Raw genomic sequence first — 26,024 nt, 5'->3', positions numbered from 1 at the left:
AAAAGGGATCCATCGCCCATGCTATTTTTTCTCTCCCTGTGTTTTCCCAGGAAGGAGAGGAAGATGCTGGCAGTGGGATAACCTTCACCTTAATCTTGTCCGTCTTCACGGCCGTGTTGGGGTCCCTGCAGTTTGGATACAACATCGGAGTCATCAACGCACCGCAAGAGGTTTGTGGGGTTTGTGTGTGTGTTCCCCTGGAAAGAGAGAAGGTCAGACCCCAAGGCTGGCTGGGGAGAAAAGAGAGGGGTCGTCCCAAACATCTGAGGGGGGTGGGGGCACCAGGTTGGGGAAGACTGGAAGATAATTTTGTTTTTTTTAAGTACAGTATATTATTGGGTATGAAAGGACAGCAAATTACAGAGCGAATCAATACTGTGTTGCTATTATTATTAATTTCTAGGAACTGTACAAATATATTTTTTAAAAATCAAAGCTGCCCCATTTTGTGTGTCTCGGCATCCCAACAATTCGGAAGCCGAACGCCGAAATCCAGAAGTAACTGTTCCGGTTTTCGAATGATTTTCGGAAGCCGAACATGCTACACAGCTTCTGTTTTCAGTTTCCCTATTGTATTGAGGCTTCCGCTTTCGGTTTTCGGACGTTCGGAAGTCAAACGTTTGAAAACCGATAACGTTTGAAAACCGAGGCTTCCGAATGTTTTTAAATGCCTGTTTCGGCCTGCCTTTTTATCGACAATTTTAATTTGTAATTTTTGTAAGCAACTTAGGTTGTGGGTTTTTTTGTACAATCGAGCGGTATATGGATTATGAAAAAATGAACGATTTTTTTCTGAAATGAAATGAAAAAACACAATTCGGAACAGAAGGCAAGGCCCTCTACAGAGTCAGACCAGTAGTCCACCAAACCCAGTATTGTCCACACCAGCCTCTCTCAACCTTGGGGACCCCAGGTATTGATGGACTACAACTCCCATCATCCACTGACCCTGCTAGCTAAGGGATGATGGAGTTGTAGTTCAGCGACGCCTAGGGACCCGAGGCTGAGAAAGGCAGCTCCACACTGACTGGCCCGCGTCTCTCCAGTGTTTCAGAAAAGGGGGCGTTCCCAACTCTAAATCCCAAGGATCTAAACCCGAGATGTTCTGCATGCCAAGCAGCTGCTCTGTCCACGAACTATTATAGTAATCACTGCACATTATTGATATGGTTTGCTTTGCTCTGATAAACTTAATAAATGAAAAGCCAGGCCCTGCCTCATACTCGCAATTTAAGATACATCAGGGTATTTTAAACGCATCTTCCTTTTTTGAAAAACAAATTGTGGAACTGTTCTTATGATAATAATTTATATACTGGCAAAGTTAGCATGTTTGATTAGAGAAAACTCATCTCTGACATTTGTTGAGGATTGGAATTTTCTCTCTTTTTGCACGAGAGAGAAAATGAAACCTGTGATATCGGGGTTTGAAGATTGAAAAAATACTGGTTTATAGAAGATAGAATGGTTGAAGGAATGAAGTTGCAGGACAGAGAGCAGAAAGTATTTTACTCTGTCTTTCTGTAGTTTTTCCTTCCTTTCCCTTCTCTCTCCCCTTTCTCTTTAGGAATCTCCTTTTCTTGTTTTTTCCCCATCTTCCTTTAGACTAAGTGGCTATCTTACCTTAGTACAGGCACGTCCAACAGGTAGATTGTGATCTACCGGTAGATCACTGGACGTCTGTGGTAGATCACTGGTAGATCACTGGCTCCCCCCAAAGAAGCTCAAAGACTAAAAAAATGCTCACCCCCCCAGAAAACAGGGCTTTCCTCCCGCCTCAGAAAATCTCAACAACTTTGACCTGAACCCCTTAAATGGGGCTTTCTCCTCCCTAAAAAAAGCTTAACAACTTTGACCAGAAAGGGATAGTTCACTGCCCTTTTTAACTCTGTGAGTAGATCGCAGTCTCTTCCAGAGTTGGCCACACCTGCCTTAGTATACCGGTATTATACAAGGATACTTTTTGTAATGGGTGGATATTTTTGTCTATCTATGAATGATAAATAAATAAGTTGTTACTAATATCAACGGTAATTAAAAAGAAGGAAGATTCTCTTCCGCCCTCCGTCCGGAGACCGCAGATCGGTTTGCGATATAAGAGGGGCTTCTCCCTACTGACCCTGTTTCCTTCCCGCTTCGCTCAGATCATCGAACAAAACTACAATGCTACCTGGCTACATCGCAACGGGGAGCACATCGACCCCAACACCCTCAAAACGCTCTGGTCCCTGTCGGTCGCCATCTTTTCCATCGGCGGCATGATCTCTTCCTTCATGGTGGGCGTTGTCTCGGAATGGCTCGGCAGGTAAGCCCGCGCTGTGCAAAGTAGAGGGGTCCTATGAGCATGCGCAGAGAGCCTCATCCCCGGGCAAACTACAACCAGGGCGGATTTGATTTAAATCGCAATTTAAATCCCTAGTCAGTAAGACTCGATTTAAATCACTAATCGGTTAAGACTGGTTTAATCATTTTTTTTACAGAAAGTTTCAACCTTGCTGGCATCCTCTTAATATTTATGAACCAGATGCAGCTGCAGCCATGCCTGTGGGTATTGCGCTCGCTGCAGGTCACGCTCCCTAAATGCGTGTGCTTTCTGTGATGTCACGGAATGTAGTTATGCTTTGCACACGCAGCAGGACGACGGACAATTGCTCCAGGGCCCCGAGTGATGCTCTGCACAAGAGAACGTGCAGAGTTCTGCAGATGCAGAGTGGATCTGATTTAAATCAATCAATTTAAATCATGATTTTAAATCACAAGTCAGTGATTTACTTATTTTTTTAAACAGAAAGGCTCATTCTTGCGGGTATAATCTTAATATTTACCAACCAGATGAAGGTTTCGTTTTTGGAATAATAATCTTCAGAGTAGTTTTTACAGTTATATCAAAAATTACAGATGTAGTTATCCTATTAGAAATACATTGACAGATAATGATGAAATTATGGTGAGGTTTAATAAGTGAACTGTTTCTATTTGCAGTTACAGGTAGGTAGCCGTGTTGGTCTGCCATAGTCAAAACGAAATAAAAAAATAAAAATTCCTTCCAGTAGCACCTTAGAGACCAACTAAGTTTGTTCTTGGTATGAGCTTTGGTGTGAAGTGTGCATGCACACAAAAGCTCATACCAAGAACAAACTTAGTTCGTCTCTAAGGTGCTACTGGAAGGAATTTTTTATTTTTTATTTTGTTTTGTTTAGATTTGAACAACTTTTCTGCTGTACTTTACTGGAAGGAGAAAAATAATCATTTCCTTAATAACAATTTAAACAATTTATTTCACTGAAACAATAACATTATAGCATAGGTATCCATGTTTGTTAACTGATGTGGTTAAACAATTAAAAAAAAAACTTAGACTGAGTTTTAGCACACACGAAAACTTAAAACAAATCCTTATTTCCTGATGAATAGCCTTTGGACTCTAATGTAACTTAAATAGAAAACTATCTTGAGAAAGTTTTTTCCTCCGAAAGCTTTTTATTTTAAACAATCCAATTGTAAAATTTTAAAAATCTGATTTTTTTTTAAAAAAAACAACAACATTGATTTTTGTCTACCCTGACTACAACCAATCACTCCAAATTTATCAAGGATTGGGCAGATTGCTAATATTTCACCCCCATAGTGTTTGTGAGCGTGTAATAACCGTATGACTGGCAGTAATTCAACAGGTGGAGCTCCGGTTGTCAATGCTTGCCTAAGTTGGAAGAGACGGCACCTGTTGAGTTGCTGTCTGCTATAGAGCAACACAGGTGCCAGCCAGAAAATAAGAAGGAAGTAGTCCTAATAGTGATTGCAAGGTCACCTTACCATAAATGCACGCTTGTCCGCTTTGATACTGCAGAAATGGCACTCTTACAGGTGCCACATAATATTTGTTCTGTTCTTGCAAGAAATCAGGTATTTTAGTGTCGCAGCGCCCAGACTTTGGAACTCCCTGCCTCTTGATGCCAGTCAACACCTTTGCTGTACCCTTCGCTGGCACCTGCTTAAAACCTTTTCGCTTAGATAAACCTTTCCAGAAATGTACGCTGAAGTGTTTTGATCACTTTTTGTCTTACTGTTGTAAACTGTATTTCCCCCCCTTAATTGATCATTTTAATTTGTAAACCTGCTTTGATGTTTCAGGACAACCCAGCGGTATATAAAATTTGCCAGAAAATAACCAGCAAATAGCTAAGAAGTCTTCTCAGAAAAATGGGATTTATGTACTGCTGCATTATCCTAAAACCTCTAAGCGGTTGACAATAATACGAAAATTTTATTTAATTTTTTTTTCCGGTAGCCTTAATACTTCTTGTAACCTGCTTAGAGGTTTCACGACAACCAAGCAGCACGTAAATCTTGTCAGTCAATACATAGGTAAAGGTAAAGGGACCCCTGACTGTTAGGTCCAGTCACGGACGACTCTGGGGTTGCTACGCTCATCTCAGCTTTAGTGGCCGAGGGAGCCGGCGTACAGCTTCTGGGTCATATGGCCAGCATGACTAAGCCGCTTCTGGCGAACCAGAGTAGCGCACGGAAACGCCGTTTACCTTCCCGCCGGAGCGGGTACCTATTTATCTACTTGCACTTTTGACATGCTTTCGAACTGGTAGGTGGGCAGGAGCAGGGACCGAGCAACGGGAGCTCACCCCGTGGCAGGGATTCGAACCGCCGGCCTTCTGATCGGCAAGCCCTAGGCTCTGTGGTTTAACCCACAGCGCCACCCACGTCCCTCAGTCAATAGATAAATAGGAATTATTATCAGAAAACGCATTTGTATTCCGATTGGCCTCTATAAATATGAAAGCTATAAATAAAAACGGTGAAAACCGTTTAAATGATAAATTTAAACAACGGCAGGCTGAAGAGAGATTAAAACAGACCAACGTTGACGTGTCCAGATTGGCTTGCCTGAACAAAAAAAAGCTTTCAGCAAGCGGGTTAAGACCTGTATAAACTTAACTTGATTTTTACGCTCCTGCATGTTCTGCCCCTCAGAGACTATTTGCAAGCCGCAACTTGGACCCGGGATTTTAATCCCTCGTTTCTTGCAGCGAACGGGTAATCGTTTTCTCTACAGCAGAGGAGCCTCGCCTGCTGTGCGTGGGCCGGATCCAGCCTCGCCTGCTGTGGCGTAGGGCCGGATCCCAGCCCGGCACGCTGTTGGGAAAAAGACTTGCCAGCCTTCGCGCTTTATCTCAACGATCGGAATGTTGGGGAGGGATGTCTAAAGGGCAAGATTATCTCCCCGGCACTGATATACGGAGATAAAATATTGCTCGGTGGATCTTTAGAGATCCTCTCTAGGCAGCGGACTTGAGGATCGGGGGGGTGGGGGGCAGATAAAAGAAAGCCCTTCTTCACACAGCGCAGAATTAACCCGTGGAACTCCCAGCCCAGGAGGCAGCGATGGCCACCAATTTGGATGCCTTTAAAAGAGGACTGGGCAAATTCATGGAAGAGGGGGAGGGATCTCGATATCTACTAGGCAATATGGCTGAGCTCCAACTCAATGGTGTAACGTTGGAAAATGTCATCACTTCTCCTACCTGGGCAGTTTGTTAGGATATTGGTACAGACCGATCCGCAAAGGCAGCAGCGAGCCTGGTAGGCTTGTGTTTTTCCCATGAGAAAGACGGCTGTTTTGTCTGCTTTCTCAACCATGTGATGTTACTGTACATCTTTACTTCCACTTTCAGTTCTGGCTCAAGAGATGCTAGATGCGTTATGCACAGCTCTGACTTACTGAGTTAGCAAGCAGAGACATGCTCTGCGTCTACCTACAATAAAACAGTTTAGCCTTAATGGCTTTTGTGTGTTGTTCTTCACGCTAGGGAACAATCGCATATCCATTGATGCCCAATTCCAGCATCACCTGAGCTCTGCGAGTGAGGCTTTCTCCGATTGAAGGGCAGAGGTTGAGGACGGGACTTTCGGTGGGAAACCAAAATGCTTGTTTACAAACTATTGTACTACTAACCTTGCTGTCTACTTGTGAAACATGGACCACTTATAAACGCCATCTCCAATCTCCAAAGATTCCTTTTTTTAAAAAATACGAATTATTAATTTTTAAAAAATGAAAATTAAACATACAAAATAAACAAACACTACCACAAACTACAATACAACCAAAATACAACACAAAATACAAAAAACAAGACCTAACAAACAAACACTCATTCATCTATACTTATCTTATTTATATCCTTATTTTGGGACTTCCTCACGTCCTCTCTTCTGCGTTCATTTCAAATATACTATAGTAACTTTATAACATTTTTTTAAATTCTTCTTTCTCATCTATTCTCAATCCTTATCTATCATCATTTATCTATAATCTTATTCCTAACAAAAATAAACCTAACACAATTCTAACTTCTTATATCCTATTTTAGCCTAACTTTTTATTACTGTCGCCTATAATGTCCACTGATTTCAATTTCAGATATCTAACTTTTCACGTTGTTTCAAGTATTCTTAAATTTCTTCCACTCTTCTTGCACTTCTCCTCCCTCTGGTCTCGGAGTTTCGCGGTCAGCTCTGCGAGTTCCATATACTCAATCAACTTCATCTGCCATATACTCAATCAACTTCATCTTCGACTGTTGGTAGCTCTTCAGTTTTCCATCTTTTAGCAATTAAAATCCTAACGGCTGTTGTGGCATACATAAAAAATATTCTGTCTTGTTGGGAATTTCCTGGTTGATCATGCCTAGCAGAAAGGCCTCTGGTTTCTTAGTAAATGTGTTTTTCAACACTTTTTAAAGTTCATTATAAATTTTCTCCCAGAAGTCCTTTACTTTTGGGCAAATCCACCACATATGATAGAAGGTACCTTCTACTTGTTTACACTTCCAACATTCATTACTCATACCATGATACATCTTAGCTAACTTTACTGGGATTAATACCATCTATAAATCATTTTCATCATGTTTTCCTTCAACACATTGCATGCTGTAAACTTAGTACCTTCCCTCCAAAGTCTCTCCCAATCCTCCAACATTATGTTATGTCCCACATCTTTAGCCCAATCAATCATTACTGATTTAACCATTTCATCTTTTGTATGCCACTCTAGCAACAAATTGTACATTCTGGAAAGATTCTTAGCACTCGGTTCAATTAGCTCTGACTAAATTGGATTTCTCTGACTGAAAGCCTTGTTTCTTATCTAACAACTTCTCCAAAGATTCCATCAACGGAGTCTCCAAAAATTTTTACACATCATTTGGGAAGACAGGCGAACTAATGCCAGGGTACTGGAAGAAGCAAAGATCCCCAGTGTCGAAGCAATGTTTCTTCAACATCAACTTCGTTGGACTGGTCATGTTGTGCGGATGCCTGATGATCGTTCTTCCAAAGCAGCTACTCTATTCCAAACTTAAACATGGAAAGCGTAATATTGGTGGTCAACAAAAGAGGTTGAAAGATTCTCAAGGCAAATCTAAAAAAAAAAAAATGTGGTATAAACACCGACAACTGGGAAACACTGGCCTGCGAGCGCTGCAGTTGGAGAACAGCCTTGACCAAAGGTGTTGTGGGCTTTGAAGACACTCGAACTCAGGACAAAAGGGAGAAACGTGCTAAGAGGAAGGCAGAATGGCAAACCCTCACCGTTATCAACTCCCGCCCGGAAACCAATGTCCCCACTGTGGAAGGACGTGTGGATCCAGAATTGGCCTCCACAGTGACTTACGGACTCATTGTTAAAACCGTGTTTATGGAAGACAATCTTACTTGGCTACGAGGGATCGCCAGAGAAGAAAAAGCTCTGCCTCCACAAGATGCCTCTGACAGTGGTGACGGAACATAGCCGTTGTAGCCTCCGTGAATTTGCCCAATTCTCTTTTAAACCCACCCAGGTTGGCAGCCATTGCTGCCTCCTGTGGCAAGGAGTTCTGCAAGTTAACGCCACGCTCTGTGAAGAAGACTTTCTTTTATCTGAATCTTCCAACGTCCAGCTTTGTTGAATCCCAGATGGCTTCCTGGGTCTCCCTGATTTTCGTCATCTCCTCCTTCATGCCTTCATAGTTTTTCTTACAGTCCTTACAGTCCTCCACATGTTTTTTCAAAGTTTCTTCCTGCTTGTTTAATCTAGATGTCATAGTTTGGGATTCCTTCTCCATTTCCTTATTCTTCCCGGATAGTTCTGTAAATTGCTTGTTCAGGTCTACTATCGCTTTCGAATTCTGCTCTATCATTTTTAAATTCTGTTCAATCCTATTCCCCATTTTGTCCATTTTATCATTCAGAGAGTCCATTTTCTCATTTATCTCTGTTTTCATTCCTAAAATCAATTCTCTAATGTCCATAGACTCTATTTCCACATTTGAGGTTCGTCTATTAGAGCTTGTTGATGTTCCATTAGCTTGACCTTTGAATTTTCTATTTTCCATTGTGGCTATCTTCTTAACTAAAGCTATGTTCTTCCACACAAAAAATGAAAAAGAAAATTTTTAATTAATTTATTTTTGAGACAGATCTGTTACTTAAATAAGGGGGGGGAAGGATTGATCTTCACTTAGCCAGCCATTATGATTTTACTGTCTTCTCTTTACAATAGATTCACTCCTGGAAAGGTGCTTTATGTTTAAAGCAAAGTCTCAGCTCTTGCTTTTCACAAATGTTCCACTGGGTGTCGCTAGTTGCTTTATATTTAAGGCAGAGACTCAGTTCTTGCTTTTCACAAGTATTCCACTGGGTGTCGCCTTGGTGCTTTATGTTTAAGACCGAGTCTCAGCTCTTGCTTTTCACAAATGTTCCACTGGGTGTCGCCTTGGTGCTTTATGTTTAAGACCGAGTCTCAGTTCTTGCTTTTCACAAATATTCCACTAGGTACTTTATGTTTAAGGCAAAGTCTCAGTTCTTGCTTTTCACAAGTATTCCACTGGGTGTTGCCTAAGTGCTTTATATTTAAGGCAAAGTCTCAGTTCTTACTTTCACAAATATTCCACTGGGTATTGCCTAGGTGTTTTATATTAAGACAAAAACTCAGTTCTTACTTTTCACAAATATTCCACTGGATGTTGCCTAGATGTTTATGTTTAAGGCAAAGACTCAGTTCTTGCTTTTCACAAATATTCCACTGGGTGTTGCCTAGGTACTTTATGTTTAAGGCAAATCTCAGTTCTTGCTTTTCAGAAATATTCCACTGGTTCTTGCTTTTCAGAAATATTCCACTGGGTATTACCTAGGTGCTTTATGTTTAAGGCAAAGACTCAGTTCTTGCTTTTCACAAATATTCCACTAGGTCCTTTATGTTTAAGGCAAAATCTCAGTTCTTGCTTTTCACAAGTATTCCACTGGGTGTCGCTAGATGCTTTTAGTCCTTTTAGTCCTCCCCTCTTAATTCCCTTTTAATCTTTTCCTTGCCTTTCGTTTCCTGCTTCTTGTTCCTCTGCCCTTCCACTCTGCCGTGATTCAGCAACCCACCGACGCCATTGTCCTTCCTCCACCCTTCTGGCTCCTTTTTCTAACAGACCTTCACCACCTCCACGTATTTTCTCTGTTCTTATAGTAATTTCTTATGCTAAACTCTTCTTTTATTAAGTTGGGACCCCCCTTCCTTTTCCCCTTTACTCACTCAGTCCCCGGACGCTCCTTTCAAGACTCTCCAGCGCTCTTTGCCCTGTCCTTTCCCTGCAAATGCAGACGCAGGTACCTCCAGACCGGGCTTGGCTTCTTTATTTCCACTGAGTGAGTTCTTTATATCTGCTCCACACAGTATTTTGTAGCCTCACCGACTTTGAATCCACTCCGTCCTCTCTACTCTCGAAGCGTTTCTCACCTCGTCCTTTCCCCTTTTTGTGGGTACTTCCAGACCAGGTGCAATACAAGAGAAGGGGGGGGGGTCCGTTCTTTTCTTGAAGCTTTCCTTGGAGCCGTAAGTATTTTTATCAGTTTTCTGTATCGCTTTATAGCAGCCGCTAGTTCTCCGAGATTATCAGCAAGCTCCTTTTGTCCACCAAATGTTTCCGATACCTTCAACAATTTAAAATTAATAGCTAAAGCTCCGGTAAGAATAAATAAAACTATTCGAGTACGTAGTTAGCTCCGCTCTAGGTTATCTTGCTATGTAGAGTTATCGGTCGCTTTTCTGTGGCTTGTCTTGAGGCATCCCATAGTGGGGTCGTTTTTATAAAGCGCCTGGGCTCTTTTCCCAACACATTATGTCTTCTGAGGTATCTCACAGCCCTCTTTTTTGCGCCGCTATCTTCAGAGCTTAGAAAATTTCCTTCTTAAGCTTAGGGTTCTCGTTGCCTTCGATACCCTTTCCCCTTCCACTATGGCTAAACCGACTTGAGATCACCACTCTATCGGTTTACGACTCGGCACCAGTAGCGACCAATCCGGACGCCACGCGTAATTTTTAGAAACATCTAATCTCGTCGCCTCTGCCTCGCCTTTCCTCTGTAAACTAAAATAAATAAAATTCTTCAACGCTGCAACCTTTCTTCATTAGCAGAGTTGCCCCATCTCTAAGGGGTTTTGAGTCGTAAGTCAGCGTAGTGGTTAGTGTGTCAGGCTGGGCTCTGCGGGACCAGGGTTCGAATCCTCACTCAGCCACGAAAGTTCTCGGGTGACCTTGAGATTCAGTCGCTGCCTCCCGGCCTAATCTACCTCGCAAGGTTGTCGTGAGATGGAATCGAGAGGGTGGAGTAGAACTCCTCGGAGAGAAGGTGTGGGGGATATGATTGTAATAAATAAATACAGTGGTACCCCGCAAGACGAATGCCTCGCACAACGAAAAACTCACAAACGAAGGGTTTTACGAGTTTTTAGTTGACTCGCAAGACGAATTCGTCTATGGCTGTTTTTCGCAAGACGAATTCGTCTGGCGAGGTACCACTGTAAGCCGACACCGGACCGCGCCGCTCCGCGTTTTAAAGCTGCAGCGAGCGAACAGCAGTGCTGCTGTTCGCCCGCTGCAGCCTTAAAACACGGCGCGGCGCGGTCCGGTGCCGGTTGGAAGGGGTGTCGGCCCGATCGCGCCCGCCATCTTGGGTGGACATGCGCAGTTTTAAAACGCGGCGCGGCGCCATAGCTGTAAAGTCTTACCTTTTGGCTCCGGTCGGAAGGGGTGCCGTCCGATCGTGTCCGCCATCTTGGGTCGACTGCACATGTCCACCCAAGATGGCAGGTGCGATCGGCCGGCGCCCCTTCCGACCGGCGCCCCCGGACTTTTTCCCCCATTGTTGTTGTTCAGTCGTTCAGTCGTGTCCGCCTCTTCGTGACCCCATGGACCAGAGCACGCCAGGCACTCCTGTCTTCCACTGCCTCCCGCAGTTTGGTCAGACTCATGTTAGTCGCTTCGAGAACACTGTCCAACCATCTCGTCCTCTGTCGTCCCCTCCTCCTTGTGCCCTCCATCTTTCCCAGCATCAGGGTCTTTTCCAGGGAGTCTTCTCTTCTCATGAGGTGGCCAAAGTACTGGAGCCTCAACTTCAGGATCTGTCCTTCCAGTGAGCACTCAGGGCTGATTTCCTTGAGAATGGATAGGTTTGATCTTCTTGCAGTCCATGGGACTCTCAAGAGTCTCCTCCAGCACCAGAATTCAAAAGCATCAATTCTCCGGCGATCAGCCTTCTTTATGGTCCAGCTCTCACTTCCGTACATTACTACTGGGAAAGCCATAGCTTTAACTATACGGACCTTTGTCGGCAAGGTGATGTCTTTGCTTTTTAAGATGCTGTCTAGGTTTGTCATTGCTTTTCTCCCAAGAACGCATTAATTAAATTTTAATGTGTTCCTATGGGAAACGGTACCTCGCAAGACGAAGTTTCCGCAAGACAAAAAGTCTTGCGGAACGAATTAATTTCGTCTTGCGAGGCACCACTGTAAATGAAATGTCGTATTAAATTCTTCGAAACGAAACCAGCCGAACAACAACAGCAGACGCTTTCGTTTCTTCTGCGGTTTTAGGAAGAGGGCGATGATTGTGAACAATGGTTTGGCCTTCCTTGGCGGCGGTTTCATGGGCCTGGCCAAACTCGGCAAGTCCTACGAGATGATGATCATCGGACGATTCCTGATTGGGGCTTTCTCAGGTAAGGAAGCGGGTTGGGCTTGATGACCCTTAGGGGTCCCCTACAATTCTATGAAAAGACACACAGGTTTTTGAACCAGTGATGCTACTGGGAATAGAGAAGGAAACCTGGATATATTTTTGTCGGTGGGGCCTCAGTTAAGTGCCAGGCGAAAATCTTTCTCTGTAACCTGGCTGATTATTCTTTTAAATTTGTTTGTGGAAGGGGGGTCGGGTTATTGGTTTGTTTTTGATTTAAATCAGTAGTCAGTAAGACTTGATTTAAATCATATATTTTTTTACAGAAAGACTCATTCTTGCTGGTATAATCCCAATATTTACAACCAGATGAAGGTTTCATTCTTGGAATAATAAATTTCCAGAGTAGTTTTTACAGTTATATCAAAAATTACTGATTTGGTTATACTGTTAGAAATAGATAGGCAGATAATGATGAAAGTATGGTGAGGTTTAATAAGTGAACTGCTTATATTTGGACAACTTTTCTGCTGTACTTTATTGGAAGGAGAAAAAGAACAATTTCCTTAATAACAATTTAAACAATTTGTTTAACTAAAGCAATAGCATTATAGCATCTGTATCCATGTTTGCTGACTGATGTGGTTAAACATTTTAAAAAACAAAAAACTTAGACTGAGTTTTAGCACACATGAAAAACTTAAAACAGATCCTTATTTCCTGATGAATTTTGGACCAGGGCTCAGCAAACTTTTTCAGCAGGGGGCCGGTCCACTGTCCCTCAGACCTTGTGGGGGGCCGGACTATATTTTTGGGGAAAAAATGAACGAATTCCTATGCCCCACAAGTAAACCAGAGATGCATTTTAAATAAAAGGACACATTCTACTCATGTAAAAACACACTGATTCGCGGGCCGCATTTAGAAAGCGATTGGGCCGCATCCAGCCCCCGGGCCTTAGTTCGGGGACCCCTGCTTTGGACGATAATGTAATTAAATAGAAAACTATCTTTAGAAATATTTTTCCCCTGAAAGCATTTTATTTTAAAAATCCTATTGAAATAATAATAAAAAAATCTGATTTATATTTTAAAAAATCTAATTTAAATTTTTAAAAATCTGATTTTTTGATTTAAAAACAAACAAACATTGATTTTTGTCCACCCTGGACTGGAGCATCATTTGTTTCATGGTAGACCCACCCTGGGAGAGATTAGCCTACATGAAAGGCACAAATACAGGATGGGTGACACCTGACTTGAGAGCAGTACATGTGAAAAGGATCTAGGAGTCTTGGTAGACCATCAACTTGACATGAGTCAACAGTGTGATGCAGCGGCTAAAAAAGCCAATGCAATTCTGGGCTGCATCAATAGGAGTATAGCATCTAGATCAAGGGAAGTAATAGTACCACTGTATTCCGCTCTGGTCAGACCTCACCTGGAATACTGTGTCCAGTTCTGGGCACCCCAGTTCAAGAAGGATACTGACAAGCTGGAACGTGTCCAGAGGAGGGCAACCAAAATGGTCCAAGGCCTGGAAACGATGCCTTATGAGGAACGGCTTAGGGAGCTGGGTATGTTTAGCCTGGAGAAGAGAAGGTTAAGGGGTGATATGATAGCTATGTTCAAATATATCAAAGGATGTCATATAGAGGAGGGAGAAAGGTTGTTTTCTGCTGCTCCATAGAAGCGGACACGGGGCAATGGATTCAAACTACAAGAAAGAAGATTCCACCTAAACATTAGGAAGAACTTCCTGACAGTGAGACCTGTTGGACAGTGGAATTTGCTGCCAAGGAGTGTGGTGGAGTCTCCTTCTTTGGAGGTCTTTAAGCGGAGGCTTGACAGCCATCTGTCAGGAATGCTTTGATGGTGTTTCCTGCTTGGCAGGGGGTTGGACTGGATGGCCCTTGGGGGTCTCTTCCAACTCTAGGATTCTAGGATTCTATAAAAGTCTACAATTAAGTTTGCCCCGCCCCCTTTTGACTCTGGCTCCGCCCACCGTGGCTCCCTGGGGCGAGAAAAACCTTCGCCAAGGCTACTGCTGGTTTTTTCCCCTGTGTGTGACTCAGCCGGAGATCATCCTCTGTGGCGTGACAAACTCCCAGGCTCAGAGAGGGAACATTTGAGTAACGGCCGCAGCAGACGGAGATTCTTGGGTGAACCTTTGGACTGGAGAGTCATCGCTGCTATCCGTCAGCAAGGCTGGGTGCGTGCCCAGGGGCACGGTGCCAAGGCAGGACTGCGTCTTGTGAAGAATAAAAAGGGGGTGGGTCCTTTCCCACCCTGCTTTGGGGCTTCCTGGAGTCGTCTGCAGAAGGAAGCCGGTCTCATTTAGCAAGGGGGAGGAAAGGCAATTCCGTTTACTGTTTTCATGCCCTTTCTGCCTTTCCAGATGCCACCACTGAACAGCTCTAGTTGCGGCTCCTTTGTGGCAGAGGGTTGGGCTTTCCAGTAGAGCTGGGCAGGGGCCCCATGGGTCATCTAGCCCAACCCCCCTGCAACACAGAAATCTCAGATAAATGTCCATGATAGATGGCCACCCAACCTGGGTCAGGAAACTTTTTCAGCAGGGGGACGGTCCACTGTCCCTGAGACCTTGTGGGGGGCCGGACTGTATTTTGAAAAAAATATATGAACGAATTCCTATGCCCCACAAATAACCCAGAGATGCATTTTAAATAAAAGGACACATTCTACTCATGTAAAAACTCGCTGATTCCCGGACCGTCCGCGGGCCAGATTTAGAAGGCGATTGGGCCGCATCCGGCCCCCAGGCCTTAGTTTGGGGACCCCTGGCTTAAAGGAAGGAGAGTCCGCTCTTACCACTAGAAAGTTATTCCTAATAATAATAATTTATTCATACCCCGCCCATCCGGCCGGGTTTCCCCAGCCACTGTAGGCAGCTTCCAGCAAGATATTAAAATGCAATAATTCATCAAATATTAAAAGCTTCCCTAAACAGGGCTGCCTTCAGATGTCTTCTAAATAATTGATTATTTCCTTGACATCTGCTGGGAGGGCGTTCCACAGGGCGGGCGCCACCACCAAGAAGGCCCTCTGCCTGGTTCCCTGTAAGCTCACTTCTCTCAGGGAGAGAACCGCCAGAAGGCCCTCGGAGCTGGACCTCAGTGTCTGGGCTGAACAATAGGGGTGGAGACGCTCCTTCAGGTATACTGGGCCGGGGCTTTAAAGGTCAGCACCAACACTTTGAATTGTGCTCGGAAACGTACTGGGAGCCAATGTAGGTCTTTCAAGACCAGTATTATGTGGTCTCAGTGGCCGCTCCCCGTCCCCAGTCTAGCTGCCGCATTCTGGATTAGTTGTAGTTTCCGGGTCACCTTCAAAGGTAGCCCCACATAGAGCGCATTGCAATAGTCCAAGCGGGAGATAACTACAGCATGCACCACTCTGGCGAGACAGTCTAAGGGCAGGGAGGGTCTCATCCTGCGTACCAGATGGAGCTGGTAGACAGCTGCCATGGACACAGAATTGACCTGTGACTCCATGGACAGCGGTGAGTACAAAATGACTCCCAGGCTGCGCACCTGGTCCTTCAGGGGCACAGCTGCCCCATTCAGGACCAGGGAGTCCTCCACACCTGCCCGCCCCCTTCCCCCCCCAAATAGTATGGTACTTCTGTCTTGTCAGGATTCAACCTCAATCTGTTAGCCGCCATCCATCCTCCACACGCCTCCAGACATTCAGAATCTCCGAGTGATGCTTAGTCAGAATCTCCTTCCTTGTAACTTGAAGCCGCGGGTTCGAATCCTACCCTCCAGAGCGGAAGAAAACAAGCTTGCTCTCTCTTCCGTGGGACAGCCCTTCAGATATTTGAAGGTGGCTCTCATATCTCCTCTCAGTCTCCTCTTTTCCAGGCTAAACATGCCCAAATTCCTTCAACCGTTCCTCATCAGGCTTGGCTTCTAGGCCCTTGGTTATCCTCCGCACCTGTTCCGGCTTGTCAACCTCCTCCTTAAAATGGGGCGCCCAGAACTGGACGCAGTATTCCAGTTCTGTGATTCTTCCGACAGCAGCTCCTCTTTTGTCACGTTCATCTGGCTGTTTCCCAGACTGATCCTTTTTTTTCTTCCCATGCCAGGATTTGCTTCGGGTCTCGTTCCCATGTACGTGGGCGAAATCTCCCCCACCAACCTGCGCGGGGCGCTGGGCACACTGAATCAGCTGGCCATTGTCATCGGAATCCTCATTGCCCAGGTAAAGAACAATTCCCCCCTCTCTTCTCTCTCTCTCTCTCTCACACACACACACAGCGTAGAATCCTAGGACTGTCGAGCGGGAAGGGACCCCCAGGGGTCATCTAGCCCAACCCGCTACAATGAGGGAACCACCATTGGCCAGCTTCTAGGGAAATGAGAGGGCTCTGTTAATGGGATTAGCAGGTAAGTCCTGATTGCGGTATGAAGCGGTTTGGGCTGTGGTGCGAAGACAGTATATGGGTCTTTTCCAAAAGAAATTGCATGCGGTGTAACTGGAGCGGGAGGCTTGGAGAAGCTACTTCTGCCAACTTCCTCGGTAAATTAATGGAGATGAGGGCTATCGAGGGCTACCAGCCACAATGGCTGGAATACTGTGTCCAGTTCTGGGCACCACAGTTCAAGAAGGATACTGACAAGCTGGAACGTGTCCAGAGGAGGGCAACCAAAATGGTCAAAGGCCTGGAAACGATGCCTTATGAGGAACGGCTTAGGGAGCTGGGAATGTTTAGCCTGGAGAAGAGAAGGTTAAGGGGTGATATGATAGCCATGTTCAAATATATCAAAGGATGTCATATAGAGGAGGGAGAAAGGTTGTTTTCTGCTGCTCCAGAGAAGCTGACACGGGGCAATGGATTCAAACTACAAGAAAGAAGATTCCACCTAAACATTAGGAAGAACTTCCTGACAGTAAGAGCTGTTGGACAGTGGGATTTGCTGCAAAGGAGTATGGTGGAGTCTCCTTCTTTGGAGGTCTTTAAGCAGAGGCTTGACAGCCGTCTGTCAGGAATGCTTTGATACTTTGCAGGGTGTTGGACTGGATGGCCCTTGTGGTCTCTTCCAACTCTATGATTCTAAAATGAAAGCAAGAAACCATGTACTGAAGTCCACAATCAATCAGTCAGTAGCTGAACTGGGTTCCACACGGTCACAAAAACAGAGCTGCAAAAACGAAAACGCAAAATAAATAGCAAAAACAGTGTAACACTCAAAACGGAGCGCGTTCGGCTTCTGGAAAAAGTTCGCAAACCGGAACACTTACTTCCTGGTTTGCAGTGTTTGGGTTCCAAGCTGTTTGAGTACCAAGGCGTTTGAGAACCAAGGGACCACTGAAATCTCTTTGTTGAGTTTTCTGATGCAGCGACAGACCATACAGGGCTTTCTGATGTCCGGTGATGGGGCAGACCCCAATATGAGGGTCAAGGGACTGCATGACCGCTGTCCCGTTTTTCCCAACCTACGTTGGGTGACAGGCTGTCCCCCAGGCAATCGGAGCACAAGTCGTGCCGGACAGGGGGCCTGTGAAAACCTTTTAAGGAAGTTGCGGGGAGACGGCCGGACAGCTCCAGAGAGGGATTTGGGGAAGTGGCCAGCTCCCCGGTGGTTGTCACTGGGACTTCCCCGCAGTGGCTGCCAGACAACCTATTTCTGCCCTGTGTTTGGAGAACTTGGCAGAAGGCGCTGCCTGTCTCATTCGGGCCAAAGGAAGAGACCAGGCCTCTCTCCATGCCTGCCTGGCGTGGCATTCAAAACAGAAAGGGGCATCTCAGTTTTTGCAATCCGCCCCAAGTCATTGGAATAGGGTGGGTTAGAAAATGTATTATGTATCTGCTCATAGCTCAGAACTGAAAAAAGCCTGGGGCATTTAAGAATATGAGAAGATCCCTGCTGGATCAGTCCAATGGCCTTAATAATAATAATAATAATAATAAAAAATTCCACAGAGGCATAAGTATAGCCATCCTTGCGGGTAGCCACCGATAGCCTTCTCCTCCTCCATGAAGTTGTCCAGTCCTCTCTTAAAGCTGTCCATATTGGTGGACATCACTGCTTCCAGTGTGGTGTAGTGGTTAAGAGTGGTGGACTCGTTATCTGGTGAACCGGGTTCGATTCCCTGCTCCTCCACATGCAGCTGCTGGGTGACCTTGGGCTAGTCACACTTCTCTGAAGTCTCTCAGCTCCACTCACCTCACAAAGTGTTTGTTGTGGGGGAGGAAGGGAAAGGAGAATGTGAGCCGCTTTGAGACTCCTTCGGGTAGTGATAAAGCAGGATGTCCAATCCAAACTCCTCCTCCTCCTCCAACTCCTCCTCCTCTTCTTCTTCTTCTTCTTCCTGTGGGAGGGAGTTCCGCAGTTTATCTATACAGTCGTATCTCGGATCTCAAATGCCTTGGCTCCCGAACAAGTTGGCTCCCGAATGATCGAAACCAGGAAGTGAGTGTTCCCGTTCCCGAAGGAATTTCGGAAGCCGAATGTCCGGCGCGGCTTCCGATTGGCTTGCAGGAGCTTCTTGCAGCCAATCAGAAGCCGCGCTTTGGTTTCCGAACGTTTTGGAAGTCAAGCGGACTTCCGGAAGGGATTCCATTCGACTTCCGAGGTACGACTGTATATCTGTGTGGCCGCAAAAAGTATGGGGTATAGCATTATTGGGGGAAATTGTGCTAAGGAAATGAAGGCTCTAGCTCAGGGGTCAGCAGAGTTTTTCAGCAGGGGGCCGGTCCACTGTCCCTCAGACCTTGTGGGGGGCCGGACTGTATTTTGAAGGGAAAAAATGAACGAATTCCTATGCCCCACAAATAACCCAGAGATGCATTTTAAATAACAGGACACATTCTACTCATGTAAAAGCACACTGATTCCCGGACCATCCGCGGGCCGGATTTAGAAGGCGATTGGTCTGGATCTGGCCCCCGGGCCTTATTTTGTCTACCCATGCTCTAGCTGATGGCTTTGTGGAAATCTGGTACCCTGACGTTCTCTGTTGAAAATTCAAATGTTTGGCATCGTCTGGAATCATGTTTACAACTATGGCCGAAAGCGTCCTTCCTGTATTTTCTGTTCTATCCAGAACGGGGAGGGCATGTTCACTGGAATCTGCAAAATTTGTATTGAAAAAATTAAAAGAAACGAGAAATGTGTCAGGTGCCTAACTGGCTTTTTTCGTGCAACAGGTGTTTGGTCTGGACAGTCTTCTGGGCACAAGTGAGCTGTGGCCCCTCTTGCTGGGTATCTCGGTGGTCCCTTCCATCCTCCAGCTCCTGATGTTCCCCTTCTGTCCGGAGAGCCCCCGATACCTCTACATCATCCGCAACAAGGAGTCCAAGGCCAAAGAAAGTGAGATCTCCCCCTCTCCATTCATAGAATTGTAGAATCGGGTGGCGCTGTGGGTTAAACCACAGAGCCTAGGGGTTGCCGATCAGAAGGTCGGCGGTTCAAATCCCCGCGACGGGGTGAGCTCCTGTTGCTCAGTCCCAGCTCCTGCCAACCTAGCAGTTCGAAAGCACGTCAAAAGTGCAAGTAGATAAATAGGGACCGCTCCGGCGGGAAGGTAAACGGCGTTTCCATGTGCTGCTCTGGTTCGCCAGAAGTGGCTTTGTCATGCTGGCCACATGACCCGGAAGCTGTCTGCGGACAAACACCGGCTCCCTCGGCCTATAGAGCAAGATGAGCGCCACAACCCCAGAGTCGTTCGCGACTGGACCTGATGGTCAGGGGCCCCATTTACCATTTAAGGTGCTACTGGAAGGAATTTATTTTTTATTTTGTTTCGACTACGGCAGACCGACCCGGCTACCTACCTGTGGCTTGTAATCATATATCGAAATAAAGTTCCATAGTCTTTTTTTTCTCATTGTTTAGCCATCAGTCCCAGCAGCAAGAGTTCTGGTTTCAGCCGACCAACTCTACAATATCCTTTACGAGGAGAGGCGAACAGAACTGCACACACAGTGGTCCAAATACAGCCGCGCCGTACATTCGCGTCACGCCATTATTCGATATTGGCAGCTTTGCGTTCGATCCCTCGCACGGAATCTGCCTTTCTTCACGTCTGCCGAGCCTCCTATCTCTCCCGCTTCCTGTTCAACCTCCCCCCCCCCGAAACACACGGTAACGCTCCCTCTTGTTTCCCCCTCCAGGTCTCAAGCGGCTGACGGGCCAGGCGGACGTGACCGCGGCTCTGACGGAGATGAAGGAGGAGAAGCGGCGCATGGACTTGGAGCGCAAAGTCTCCATCGCGCAGCTCTTCCGCTGCCGCATCTACCGCCAGCCCCTGTTGATCGCCGTGGTCTTGCAGCTCTCGCAGCAGCTCTCCGGCGTCAACGCGGTGAGTTTGCTGCAGGGGGAGGGAGGGAGGAAGAGTAACAGAACTGTAGAGTTCGAAGGGACCCCGAGGTGTCATCTAGTCCAATGCTGGAATCTCAGCCAAAGAATCCCACACAACCTCTGCTTAAAATCCTCCAACCAAGGAGAGCCCAGCACCCTCCGAGGGAGTCCGTTCCACCACCAAACGGCTCTTACTGTGAGACGGACACGGGTGGCGCTGTGGTCTAAACCACTGAGCCTCTTGGGCTTGCCGATCGGAAGGTCGGCGGTTCGAATCCACGCGACGGGGTGAGCTCCTGTTGCTCGGTCCCTGCTCCTGCCAACCTAGCAGTTCAAAAGCACACCAGTGCAAGTAGATAAATAGGTGCCGCTGCGGCGGGAAGGTAAATGGCATTTCCATGTGCTCTGGTTTCCGTCACAGTGTCCTGTTGCGCCAGAAGTGGTTTAGTCATGCTGGTCACATGACCCGGAAAGCTGTCTGCGGACAAACGCCGGCTCCCTCGGCCTCAAAGCGAGATGAGCGCCACAACCCCGTAGTCGCCTTTGACTGGACTTAACCATCCAGGGGACCTCTACCTTTTTTACCATGAGAACGTTCTTCCTGAGGTTTAGTCAGGATCTCCTTTCTCACGATTTCAATCCGCTGGTTCAGATCCTACCTTCTGGAGCAGGAGAAAACAAGTTGGCTTCCTTCCTCAAAGAGGGGGACGTTTGCCCGCCTCCTGTCTGCAGGGACCTCCCCTGTTCTCCAAGAAATCTCAGGGATTATAGACAGAGGCTCTGAGATGACACCCGAAAGCTCCTCTGCCACCCTTGGGTGCAGCTCATCAGTCCCTGGAGATTTAAAGCAGCTATTCCTTTAGCATCTCTTTTCCTGTCTTGGGCCGTAGCTCCCTCCCTGCACCACTCTATTCCAGACTGCTTACATTTTTGGGTGGAAATATTAAGTAAAACAGAAACATCATCACCCCACCTCTTTCCCCCTTTTCTTCCTAATGTCTCAACAAACGAAACTGATCTGTAAAAAGGTTACATGGAAAAAATGCGAGAGAGACATTGCACATACCTTTGTAAATCAAGAAAATCTTTAATAATAATAATAAAAAGAGGGAAAGTAGGTGTTGAGAGGTTAAGAAGATGTTGAACCGGAGCAGGAGAGGGAGTGGGGTTTTTTGTGAAGGGGGCAGAGCCGGTCCACCCATGAGAAAAGATGTCTTGGGCCAGCCCTGCTGGGGGACACTATCCTTTGACCACTCTCTCTGTCCTCTTAGATATTCTATTACTCAACCGACATCTTCAAAAAGGCTGGCTTGGACAAACCCATTTTCGCCACCATCGGAGCTGGCGCGGTGAACACGGTGTTCACCGTCGTTTCGGTAAGAACCTCCCGCCGCTGTATCCGTGCCCGGCAAATCTTTATAGGCATTTAATTAAAAGTAATAATGGCAGGAAGAAAATGAACGAATTCCTATGCCCCACAAATAACCCAGAGATGCATTTTAAATAAAAGGACACACTCTACTCATGTAAAAACACACTGATTCCCGGACCATCCGTGGGGCCGGAATGAGAAGGCGATTGGGCTGATATCTGGCCCCTGGGCCTTAGTTTGCCTACCGATGGGTTAAATTCATCTATGGGGCTGTTAAAGTGGCTGAACAGGATTTCACAGAAATTGTTGTTGTTATCCTCATCTTATATCTTGCCCATCTGACTGGGCTGCCCCAGCCACTCTGGACACCTTCCAAAAGAATATAAACGAACCCAACAAAACACAGAATGTTAAAAACCTCCCGATACTATACAGGGCTGCCTTCAGATGTTTGCGAAAATTCATATAATTGTTTATTTCCTTGACATCTGACGGGAGGGCGTTCCACAGGGCGGGTGCCACCACCGAGAAGGCCCTCTGCCTGGTTCCCTGCAACCTCACTCCTCGCAGGGAGGGAACCGCCAGAAGGCCCTCGGAGCTGGACCTCAGTGTCTGGGCTGAGCGATGGGGGTGGAGACGCTCCTTCAGGTGTACTGGGCCGAGGCCGTTTAGTTGGAAAAGTCCCAGAGGGTCATTGGTTCGCAACCTATGGGGCTACCGTGATACCTCTCCTCCTCTCTGGACCAATGTGGTTGTCTCCCAGATGTTGCTTGCTGGACCACAACTCCCATCATTCCTGGCCATTGGGCCATGCTGCCTGCTGGGAGTTGGAGTCCATTGGTTGCCTCTTTGACTCCCTGAACCCCTCTCTCCTTCCTTTTTTTCTGTTGTCCCCTTGGTCTTCTTCTCTACCTCTTTCTCACAACCTTCTTCATCTTTTCTTCTATGCCGCAGGTGTTCCTGGTGGAGCGAGCCGGGAGGCGGACCTTGCATATGGTGGGATTGGCTGGGATGGCCGTGTGTGCCATCCTTATGACAGTTGCCCAGGGCTTGACGGTGAGTAACTGGGCAGAGGATGTCGCCCATCATCGGCCTAGGACAGCCTTCACCTGCCTGGCGACCTCCAGCTACTTTGGACTACAATTCCCATCAGCCATAGCCAGCATCGCGCTTCCTCTGGATGTTGGGATTTGTAGTCCAAATATCCTAGAGAGCACCGGGATGCCCTAGGCCTATCCAATGTTGATTTGACCAAACTTCTGTTGGGGCTATTTCATCTGTGGGTCATCGTTTCAGCTCTCGCATGCAGGGCCGGATTTAGGTTTGATGAAGGTAACGGGGCCCTTTCTATGTCTAGCTGTCCTTTGTCAACAACGAATTGTCGCTTTTTGTGTCGAATATATGCTGTATGCTCATTTATGGACCTCATAGGGATCTCAAGCCATTTGCGCATAACAAAATATGTATTTTATCAAAGTAATTGTTACAACCAGTCCATATAGAATGTGTTGTTGTTGTTCAGTCGTTCAGTCATGTCCGACTCTTCGTGACCCCATGGACCAGAGCACGCCAGGCACCCCAGAATGTAGGCACCCTATATATAGAAAGGAGCAAACCCGTGATATTTTAGGGAGCAGGCTAGCAGGCGGGGCCCATGACTTACATCCTAGGAGACTACACAACACAAAACACTGTTGCTGTATGTAAATTTTATTTTATTTGTTTTTTTATCTTACATTTTGGAAATATACATCCAGTTGTTTTCCCCCTTTACATTTTTTGGGGGCCCCCAAGAGAGTGGAGCCCTAAGCTACAGCTTGTTTAGCTTATACGTAAATCTGGCACTGCTCGCATATGCCTTGGACATAAAAGCAAGATACTAGGGCGAAGAGGGTATCCCTGGCTTTTGTCATTGATTTCATCTCCCTTATGTCAAAACAAAATAATAATACAGTATATTCTGGCGTATAAGACTACTTTTTAACCCAGGAAAATCTTCTCAAAAGTTGGGGGTCGTCTTATACACAGGGTGGAAAAATCTGTGGTCGAGTATATCTCAAACTCTATATTTTAACTGGAAAAGTTGGGGGTCGTCTTATACGCCCAGTCGTCTTATACGCCGGAATATACGGTAATAATAAATCCTTCCAGTAGCACCTTAGAGACCAACTAAGTTTGTTCTTGGTATGAGCTTTTGTGTGCATGCACACTTCTTCAGATACACTGGAACAGAAGTCACCAGACCCTTATATATAGTGAGGGAGTGGGGAGGGGTATTACTCAGAAGGGTGGCGGGAATGGGTGATCGGCTGATAGGTGTGGAAAACCTGTTGACTGTTAATGACTGCAATTGGTCTACAGGAAAAAGCAAGGGGTGAGATTGCTAAAGATAGCTTTGTCATGTATAATGAGATAAGAATCCAATGTCTTTGTTCAGACCAGGTTTCTTCATGGTTTTAAGTTTGGTGATTAGTTGCAATTCAGCCACTTCTCTTTCCAGTCTATTTCTGAAATTCCTTTGTAGTAAGACAGCTACTTTGAGATCTTGTAGTATAGAATGTCCTGGGAGACTGAAGTGTTCTCCTACTGGTTTCTCTGTCTTGTGATTCCTGGTTTCAGATTTATGTCCATTTATCCTTTGCCGTAGGGTTTGGCCTGTTTGTCCAATATAGAGAGCTGAAGGGCACTGTTGGCATGCACACAAAAGCTCATACCAAGAACAAACTTAGTTGGTCTCTAAGGTGCTACTGGAAGGAATTATTATTATTATTATTTGACTATGGCAGACCAACACGGCTACCTACCTGTAATCTCCATTGTGTGTTTCCTAGTTTTAAAGTAGAATATTTTACATATGTATATGGCACATTTGGTTGACGCAGCGCCTCTCGTTTCTTTCCACGCACCGCAGGAACGTGTGCCGGCAATGAGCTACCTCAGCATGGTGGCCACCTTTGGCTTCGTGGCGTTCTTTGAGATCGGTCCGGGTCCCATTCCCTGGTTCATTGTGGCGGAGCTCTTCAGCCAGGGTCCCCGGCCGGCCGCAATGGCTGTGGCCGGCTTCGCCAACTGGACTTGCAACTTCATCATTGGGATGAGCTTCCCCTCGATTGAGGTGAGTTTCAGCTGCTAGCTAGCCCGCCTCACAATCACAGAACCGTAGAGGGTTTTTTTGTAGGTACTTTTATACATAATATAGCAGGGTTAAATGTTTCCTTATTTGAATTTACACAGCAGCAAGTGGATTGCTGATTCGTTTGAGTCCTTATTTAATAATTCTATCTTCTACCTTCCTGCCTTCTTGGCTGTTAATCCCTTTTGTCCTTCTTAAAAGAAAAATACACATGAGTCTGAATGACAACAATATAAACTAGTTTACTGTCAGATTCATTGAGTACATACTTAGGTTGCAAAAGATATAAATTAAATATTAGATATTAGTGAGTCCTGCAAAGACTCCATCAGAGCATTTGCTACTTAACACTTCTATCAGCAGCAGCCTAACCGACCAACGGACCAAACTGACTGTCACATAGACGCAGTTAGTCATAGAATCATAGAGTTGGAAGAGACCCCAAGGGCCATCCAGTCCAACCCCCTGCCAAGCAGGAAACACCATCAAAGCATTCCTGACAGATGGCTGTCAAGCCTCTGCTTAAAGACCTCCAAAGAAGGAGACTCCACCACACTCCTTGGCAGCAAATTCCACTGTCCAACAGCTCTCACTGTCAGGAAGTTCTTCCTAATGTTTAGGTGGAATCTTCTTTCTTGTAGTTTGAATCCATTGCCCCGTGTCCGCTTCTCTGGAGCAGCAGAAAACAACCTTTCTCCCTCCTCTATATGACATCCTTTGATATATTTGAACATGGCTATCATATCACCCCTTAACCTTCTCTTCTCCAGGCTAAACATACCCAGCTCCCTAAGCCGTTCTTCATAAGGCATTGTTTCCAGGCCTTTGACCTCTCTTAGAATGTTGGATTTGACTGACATATCCCACATTTTTGGGGGGGACCCCAGGGGTCATCTAGTCCAACCCCCAGGTGTTCATGAGTGGGATGGCACATTGCCTGGTGCCTGAAAGCAGAGCTGGGCATCGAATGGAAAGGAATGTGGCACCCAGAAGTCAGAGGATCTTCATTCCATTGAGGACCACAAACTCAGGCACCCCCAAACTCGGCCCTCCAGGTGTTTCGGGACTACAATTCCCATCATCCCTGACCACTGGTCCTGTTAGCTAGGGATGATGGGAGTTGTAGTCCCAAAACATCCGGAGGGCCAAGTTTGGGGGTGCCTGACATAGCTCAATGGGGAAGTGCTTTCTTTCTGTG

The 26,024-nt window shown here is 46.1% G+C and overlaps 1 protein-coding gene across 2 annotated transcripts in view; it reads left to right on the top strand.

Moving 5' to 3' along the window:
* Nucleotides 1-26,024, top strand: part of SLC2A4 (solute carrier family 2 member 4) — a 50,224-nt gene that overhangs the window by 19,404 nt on the left and 4,796 nt on the right. For both annotated transcript variants that reach the window (XM_033170063.1, XM_033170064.1), the window contains exons 2-10: nucleotides 51-170; nucleotides 2,145-2,305; nucleotides 11,917-12,041; nucleotides 16,103-16,218; nucleotides 19,169-19,331; nucleotides 20,135-20,322; nucleotides 21,593-21,697; nucleotides 22,648-22,749; nucleotides 24,605-24,808. In XM_033170063.1, coding sequence (XP_033025954.1) covers nucleotides 51-170; nucleotides 2,145-2,305; nucleotides 11,917-12,041; nucleotides 16,103-16,218; nucleotides 19,169-19,331; nucleotides 20,135-20,322; nucleotides 21,593-21,697; nucleotides 22,648-22,749; nucleotides 24,605-24,808 — 1,284 coding nt within the window. The remainder of the gene's footprint in view (nucleotides 1-50; nucleotides 171-2,144; nucleotides 2,306-11,916; nucleotides 12,042-16,102; nucleotides 16,219-19,168; nucleotides 19,332-20,134; nucleotides 20,323-21,592; nucleotides 21,698-22,647; nucleotides 22,750-24,604; nucleotides 24,809-26,024) is intronic.

Source organism: Lacerta agilis, chromosome 14 (genome assembly GCF_009819535.1).
Source record: "Lacerta agilis isolate rLacAgi1 chromosome 14, rLacAgi1.pri, whole genome shotgun sequence".
Taxonomy (NCBI): Eukaryota; Metazoa; Chordata; class Lepidosauria; order Squamata; family Lacertidae; genus Lacerta; species Lacerta agilis.
The sequence above is the reverse complement of the archived record's forward strand: the minus strand, read 5'-3'. Positions and strand labels throughout refer to the sequence as shown.